We start from the raw sequence: 8,554 nt of genomic DNA, 5'->3' as shown, positions 1-8,554 counted from the left end.
GGTTGAGAGCTTCAAAGTTCCTTGGCGTCCCACATCACCAAAAAACTAACATGGTCCAAGCACATCAAGACAGTCGTGAATGGGCACGACAAAACCTATTACCCCTCAGGAGACTGAAAAGATTTGGCATGGGTCCTTTAGATCCTCAAAAGTTCTACAGCTGCGCCATCGAGAGAGCATCCTGATGGTTGCATCACATGCCTGTTATGGCAACTGCTCGGCCTCGACCGCAAGGCACTACAGAGGGTAGTGTCAGTACAGTACAGTATACACACAGTATATCACTGGGCCAAGCTTCCTGCCATCCAGGACCTCTATACCAGGCGGTGTCAGAGGAAGGCCCTAAAAATTGTCAAAGACTCCAGCCACCCTAGCCATAGACTGTTCTCTCTGCTACCGCACGGCAGGTGGTACCGGAGTGCCAAGTCTAGGTTCAAGAGGCTTCTAAACAGCTTTTACCCCCAAGCCATAAGACTCCTGAACAGCTAATCAAATGGCTACCCAGGCTATTGGACCCCCCCCCCACACAACCACGCTGCTGCTACTATGTTATTATCTACGCTTTTTTCAGGATAAAAAATTAATGGAATGGAGGTAAGCACAGGCAAAATCCTAGAGGAAAATGTATTTTAGTCTGCTTTCCACCAGACAGTGGGAGATAATAACCTAAATAACCTAAAACACAAGGTCAAATCTACAGAATCTTACAGTTGCTTACCAAGAAGACAGTAAATGTTCCTGAGTGGCCGAGATACCGTTTTGACTTAAATCTACTTGAAAATCTATGGCAAGACCTGAGAATGGTTGTCAAGCAATGATCAACAACCAATTTGACAGAGCTTGAAGAATTTGAAAAGAATAATGGGCAAATGTTGCACAGTTCAGGTGTGCAAAGCTCTTAGAGACTTACCCAGTTAGACTCACAGCTGTAATCGCTGCCAAAGGTGCTTCTACAAAGTATTGACTCAATACTTATATAAATGAGATATTTCTGTATTTCATTTTCATTAAATTTGCAACAATTTCTTAAAACATGTTTTCACTTTGTCATTATGGGGTATTATTATGTGTAGATGGGTGAGAAAAAAAATATTTCAAGAGGTATGAATACTTTCTGAAGGTAGCATTGCACTTTTCATGTACTGTAACATACTTTTATCCAGCTAATAGCCTAACCACCGGTCAAGCAATATTATGGACTAAAAGTTAAAATCTTGTTGCTGCAGGATTACTTTGCTACAATAATACTGGTCAAATTAAGATCCTACATTGTATGGAGTATCAGAATGTTAGAATACTGGCTGGTGTGTTGTGTGTGTGTGTGTGTGTGTGTGTGTGTGTGTGTGTGTGTGTGTGTGTGTGTGTGTGTGTGTGTGGTGTGTGTGTGGTGTGTGGTGTGTGTGTGTGTGTGTGTGTGTGTGTGTGTAAGCATGTGTGTGTGTGTGTGTGTGTGTGTGTGACAGACAGAGAGAGAGAGAGAGAGAGAGAGTATACAGGAGTGTAAAGTTAGTGGTCAGTCATGCGTGCATGATGAGGTAGTGTATTATATTCACAGTGGTGAGCGACACACACACAAACATCCTTCCTCATTACTAATTGGAGGGGAGAGAGAAACTGGAGCAGAGAGAGGGAGACTGATGGGTGCACAGAGAAACATTCTTGGACAGAGAGAAAGAGAGAAACAGGGTAGAGGGATTCAGACTAGAGAGACTGAGGGAAGACAGGAGAATGGGTCGGAGAGGTGGAATAATGAAGGACATGTAGAGAATGGAACATCTGAAAAAGAGAGTGACAAGCAAGAGAAAGAATTTGAATTTGAGAGTAGGACGAAACAGAGGAGAGGGGTGATGGTAGTAAGGAGGGGCATGAGCACAACTTAGACTCAAACCAGCACAATTAAAGAAGCTTTCAAGACAATCAAAAACAAGTATTCAACAATGCCATGGTAAAATTAAGCAATAAGGCCCGAGGGGGCGTGTATATGGCAATATACCACAGCTAAGGGCTGTTCTTAGGCACGACGCAACTATACCACAAAATCCCGAGGTGCCTTATTGCTATTATAAACTGATTACAAACATAATTAGAACAGTAAAAATATCATACCCATGGTATTGGTCTCATATACCACGGATTTACACCAATCAGCATTCTGAGCACGAACCACCCAGTTTATAACAGTTATTAATATGGTTATTTTGCATACAATCTTCCCACAACTTTCTGGGAATGGTGGAGATAGTTGCTTAGCTTTGGATCGTTCTTCAGGCATTTAAGGAACATTAATTTTCTTGTATTTTAATATTTTAAAGGCACAATCAGCAGTTGCAACATTCATTTTTGGAGGTCTAGTTTTGATTTACATTTGGTTGAGTTGCCAACTAATGTGAATTAAACATGAAATCAACAAAACATTTTTATTGGATTTAGGTTAAAAGTTGGTAAAAAAATACGAAATGCTTATGTTGATGACTCAACCAGTTTTTGCCCAGTGGAAGGACCAGAGTAAAACTTTATCAGAACTCCCTGCAACATAAAATAAACTTTCCCAGAACAGGCAACATTTTCACTTACGTTTAAAAAACATTCCGTTTTACTTGTCAGAAACATATGGCATCGTTCCAATACCAATGTCAAACCAAAAACATACGTCCACAACTTCCAAGGACCAAAATGTGGCTAGCTGGGCTACACACACACACACAACCAACACACACACACACACAGCACACACACACACACACACCACACACACACACACACACACACACACACACACACACACACACACACCACACACACACCACACACACCACAACACAACACACTCCCCACCAGGCTATACCTCTAAGCCGCCTCTATCCCCTTCTTGCCCACCGCCCCAAAAAGGAGAAAAACTTGTCCTGCAGCTCACAGTTGGTTGTATGGAGGTCCCCATGGTTAAATGGAGAGAATATTCCGTCATTCTGACCTGCTCTAACTCTCATAGCACTGCCACTGTCCCCAATGTGGATGGGACAATGCACACACACCACACACAAACAGCCACAACACAACGCACACCCACACACACACACACACACAACACACACAACACACACACACACACACACACACACACACACACACAGTCACACAAAATGCCATACAAAGAGCGAATGCTGTGAGCGGCCAGCAAGAAATGCCAAGATCGCCTCACACACACCAACACAACACAACTCCCACATCACCATTTACTTTAACAGTATATCGCGTCCTATAGAACACAGAGAAAAATATCACCGTGTGGTGATGCCAGCTAGCCCTGGACACAGGCTCTGGTTAMAGGACATACTGTACGCTTCTGTACTTTATGTGAATGGAAAAGCTCTGTGTGAACTTAGTGTACACACTACCACTCTGTATGCATTCACTAAGGGCCATTCAGGTCTACAGTGTCATTGTRCACATGATAGGCAGGCAGTGTGCCTCAGCCTGGACAGTATTAACACACAGGGTTATTGTGTGGCGTAACAATGCTGCTGAAACACGTCTTTCAAACTCTTCATCCTCCTTGTGCACCTGCCACTTCTCTCGTTTTCCTCCCCCTCTCTAGCTCTCTTTCCCTCTTCTGCACCCCCATTTCCCTCCCTCTCTCCATCCCCCACTCCTCGTTTCTGTTTCTCCCATGCCGAGCGAGAGAGAGAGAGAGAGAGAGAGAGAGAGAGAGAGAGAGAGTACAGTAGGTGAGTAGGTGAGTACAGTAGGTGAGCTGATGTATAAATGACAGACAGACAGAGACTGTACTGTTGTATTTGTGTAGTGTTTAGTGGCAGGGATAATATTCCTACTGTGATCCACACTMACTTTATGAGTRATAATAYCATAGTTATAAATCAACTTGAAGGCCTTTTGGTTATTGAGAGAGATGTTCTTACCCGTGTACGTCCAGTACGTCACTGAAAGAGGGGAAATAAAATCACGTTTCTTCATTGTCATTCTCACAACAACACATTACAGCAGTTATCAACAATTATATTCAGTATTACATTCACCAAATTATTCAATATATTGTCAGCAAGTGACATTTTCAATATGAACAGGTGTCATTGAAAAGTGAAATGATATCTCTGTAAAAATATATATGCTATATACAGTATATCTGAACTACTATATCTGAACTACTATATACAGTATATCTGAACTGCTATATACAGTATATCTGAACTACTATATACAGTATATCTGAACTACTATATTATTTTTTTATCAGGTAAGTTGACTGAGAACACATTCTCATTTACAGCAACAACCTGGGGAATAGTTACAGGGGAGAAATTAGCCAATTGTAAACTGGGGATTATTAGGTGACCGTGATGGTTTTAGGGCCAGAATGGGATTTTAGCCAGGACACTGGGGTTAACACCCCTACAATAAGTGCCATGTGATCTTTAATGACCTCAGAGAGTCAAGACACCCGTTTAGCATCCCATACGAAAGACAGCACCCTACYCAGTGTCCCCAATCACTGCCCTGGGGCATTGGGATCTTTTTTTAGACCAGAGGAAAGAGTGCCTCCTACTGGCCCTCCAACACCACTTCCAGCAGCATCTGGTCTCCCATCCAGGACCAACCCTGCTTAGCTTCAGAAGNCTGGGGAATAGTTACAGGGGAGAAATTAGCCAATTGTAAACTGGGGATTATTAGGTGACCGTGATGGTTTTAGGGCCAGAATGGGATTTTAGCCAGGACACTGGGGTTAACACCCCTACAATAAGTGCCATGTGATCTTTAATGACCTCAGAGAGTCAAGACACCCGTTTAGCATCCCATACGAAAGACAGCACCCTACYCAGTGTCCCCAATCACTGCCCTGGGGCATTGGGATCTTTTTTTAGACCAGAGGAAAGAGTGCCTCCTACTGGCCCTCCAACACCACTTCCAGCAGCATCTGGTCTCCCATCCAGGACCAACCCTGCTTAGCTTCAGAAGCAAACCAGCAGTGGTATGCAGGGTGGTATGCTGCTATCTTCTAGCTGCTATACTATATACAGTATATCTGAAATACTATTTACAGTATGTCTCAGCTACTATATACAGAATATCTCAACTACTATATACAGTATATCTGAAATACTATGTACAGTATATCTCAACTACTATATACAGAATATCTGAACTACTATATACAGTATATCTGAACTACTATATACAGTATATCTGAAATACTATGTACAGAATATCTGAACTACTATATACAGTATATCTGAACTACCACTATACTGTTCCTTGTTCAACTTGTTCAACTACGGATTCTACTGCCACTATTCTACTGTTATTACTACTGCTACTAGTTTCTTCAACCTCCACCACCACCATCACTACCACCACCACCATCACTACCACCACCACCATCACTACCACCACCACTAACCCCACCGCTACACTCTAAGAAAAAAAGGTGCTATCTAGAACCCAAAAGGGTTCTTCAGCTGTCCCCATAGGAGAACCCTTTGAATAACACTTTTCAGTTCCACAGAGGAACCCAAAGGGGTTCTATCTGGAACCAAAATGGGGACAGCTGAAGAACCCTTTTGGAGCCCTTTTTTCCAAGAGTGTACTACTACAACAACAAACAATAACCAAAACAAACCATCTTAAGGCTGATGTAGGTCTTACCGGCYGCGCCTGTGGTAGTTGTCCATTGCCAAAACACAAGTAATAGAGGCAGAGAGAGACCCACCAAGTCCATGTTAGCCTTCCTCTCCCATACACAACCACAGATGAGCGGACAGACAGAGAGATAGAGAGAGAGACTGGGGCTCCTGATCCAACCTGCTACAGCTCTCTAAATTAGCTCAGAGTGTGTGCGTTACACGCTGGGTCCCCTCTATCATTCAAAGTAGCAGTTTAGGTCTCAGTAAAGTAGAGATGGAGAGGGAAAGAGTGATTGAGTGAGAGAGAGAGCCAAGAGAGAAAGAAAGGAAGAATGCAAAGGGGGGACAAGTGAGTGGGCATGAGTCCAGTGTTGGTCACTGAAAAGCTAGTGACAAAAGAGAAGAGTTGTGTGAGAGAGAGAGAGAAGAGAGAGAGAGAGCGAGAGAGAGAGAGAGAGAGAAGAGAGAGAGGAGAGAACCAGAGACAGACAGACAGACAAGACAGAAGACTAGACAGACAACAGTACAGACAGACAGACAGACAGACAGACAGACGACAGACAGACAGACAACAGACAACGACAGACAGAAGAGAAAGAGAAGAGGAGTGCAAAAAATATGAAAGAGTGAGTGAAGAGGGAGAATTAACTATAAGTGAGTATAGTAGGAAGGGGAGAGTGGGGGGGGGGGTTGGATGAATTTGTGTGAGTGAAAGATGAGTGCAAGAGAAAGAGAGATAGAAAGAAGGAGCGTGTAAACGTGAAGAGTGAAAGGTGATGAAGGGGGTGAGCGGAAGTATTGCCTAAACTCGGTCTGAGGTTGTTGATGTATGAGCCCTTTAGAACAAGAAAGTAGACTAATTCATTCATGGTAATCTAGAAGATCCTGTACTCGTGTGAGAACAAGTGGAATGTTGGATGCGTGTGTGGTGCATTCCTTATTTGGTTTGTTTTCCAGTTACATGCAACTAATTTAGAAAAAGCGTTCATTTAGGCGTTAGCATGAAGCTGGGCGCAGGACAGATTATACAGAGGGAACAGAAGTAAGACAGAGGGAGGGATGGGGGAGAGGAGACCTGCTTTAGGACCCAGAAGATGGGAGAAAGCGAGACTTGTCTTGTAGACCGCAGAAGAAAGGGGAGAGACAGAACTTCTGTTTATAGGCCCCAGAAGAATGGAGAGACAGACCTGGTTAGACCAGAAGGGATGGGATGAGACAGCTTGCATTAGGACCAGAAGGATGGGAGAGAACAGATGCATTAGGATACCAGAAGGATGGGAGAGACAGACTGCTTTAGGACCCAGAAGATGGGAGAAAGAGAGACCTGTTTTAGGACCAGAAGATGGGGAGAGACAGACCTGTGTTTAGGACCCAGAAGGATGGGAGAGACAGACCTGCATTAGGACCCAGAAGGATGGGGAGAGACAGACCTGCATTAGGACACAGAAGGATGGGAGAGACAGACCTGCATTAGGACCAGAAGGATGGGGAGAACAGACCTGCATTAGGACCAGAAGAATGGGGATAGAACAGACCTGCTTTAGGACCAGAAGAATGGGGATGAACAGACCTGCTTTTAGGACCAGAAGGATGGTGATGAACAGACCTGTTAGGACCCAGAAGGATGGGGAGAGACAGACCTGCTTTAGACCCAGAAGGATGGGGAGAGACAGACCCTGCTTTAGACCAGAAGGATGGGGGAGACAGACCTGTTTTAGATCCAGAGGAATGGCCACTCTGCTCCGCTGTGTCTAAGTTAAAAAAGGTCCTTAAGAAATATTAGAGTAGGAATGAAGTTGCCCATAGGCACTGTATCTACAAGTCAGTTCTGAGTTTCCCCCTAACACTTAGGCTATAGATTAGGATTGGTGAAGATACACTGATCCTAGATTGTGCCTAAGGCCACCCTATCTGGTACCAGATTGTCTTCTCCATGACCAATATACTATGTGTTTGAAAAGAGAGGAATAATCACATCCAAAGCAACGACTACAGGCCTGAACTGTTACCCTTTGGGAACGGTGACACACACACACACACACACACACACACACACACACACACACAACAACACACACACACACACACACACACACACACACACACACACACACCACACCACACACACACCACAACCACACACACACACACACACACACACACATACACACACATCACACACCACATAGGTTCATGCACCACCATCATCAATGCTGCTACCAGACTCTTATTTACTGTTACTAATACTGCACCATTTAAACACTTGGCCCCCAATCCCCCTTTCCCTGATGTGTAAATATTGTACTATAAATTGTGCCTTCCTGTATACTTATGCTAAAAATGTATTATATTCTACTGAGCCATTTCCTTTGTGTTCGTATTATTATGTTTTATTATTTATTTTTGGTGTTGGATTGTCGAGAAGGAACCTGCAAAGTACGCATTTCGTGTATATCGGTGTATATCATGTATCGTTAAATAAAGGCTAAATAACAACAAAAAATACATACAACTAATTAAACGTGAAACTTGAAAGCGAGAACAGAGCCCTCTAGTGTTGGTAAGTGGCAAGAACAATYGTGTTTCGTCGTGTGCAGCAGCAACAGGACATTTGTACAATGTATGCAAATCCTTGACGCATGAAAACAATTGTAGACGCCAGGGGGAGCCCTATTCACACAATATTGTGGATGGAGTTCTATCAACAATAGATTGAAGGACACTTCGGGTCCTCTCTGTTTTGCCAGGAAATGTACATATTTGAAAACATATCTGCTATTTGCATATTATATTTGGTGGGAGATATTATTTCCATAAAACCACTGAATATGGCTAGCATATTGCTATATATAATGCTGACCACAAGTCTGTTGTTGTGAGATATGTACAATTGGTTTGGGACTCATGTGAATGCCTGG

The 8,554-nt window shown here is 43.3% G+C and overlaps 1 protein-coding gene across 1 annotated transcript in view; it reads right to left on the bottom strand.

Moving 5' to 3' along the window:
• ca14 (carbonic anhydrase XIV) overlaps nucleotides 1-6,015 on the bottom strand; it is a 24,127-nt gene extending 18,112 nt beyond the window's left edge. The window contains 2 exon segments of the mRNA XM_070443854.1: nucleotides 3,918-3,938; nucleotides 5,659-6,015. Coding sequence (XP_070299955.1) covers nucleotides 3,918-3,938; nucleotides 5,659-5,731 — 94 coding nt within the window. The 5' untranslated portion in view covers nucleotides 5,732-6,015.
• Between the last annotated feature and the right edge of the window lie 2,539 nt (nucleotides 6,016-8,554).

Source organism: Salvelinus sp. IW2-2015, linkage group LG6.1, assembly GCF_002910315.2.
Source record: "Salvelinus sp. IW2-2015 linkage group LG6.1, ASM291031v2, whole genome shotgun sequence".
In the NCBI taxonomy this organism is placed as follows: Eukaryota; Metazoa; Chordata; class Actinopteri; order Salmoniformes; family Salmonidae; genus Salvelinus; species Salvelinus sp. IW2-2015.
This window is presented reverse-complemented; position numbering and strand designations above follow the sequence as displayed.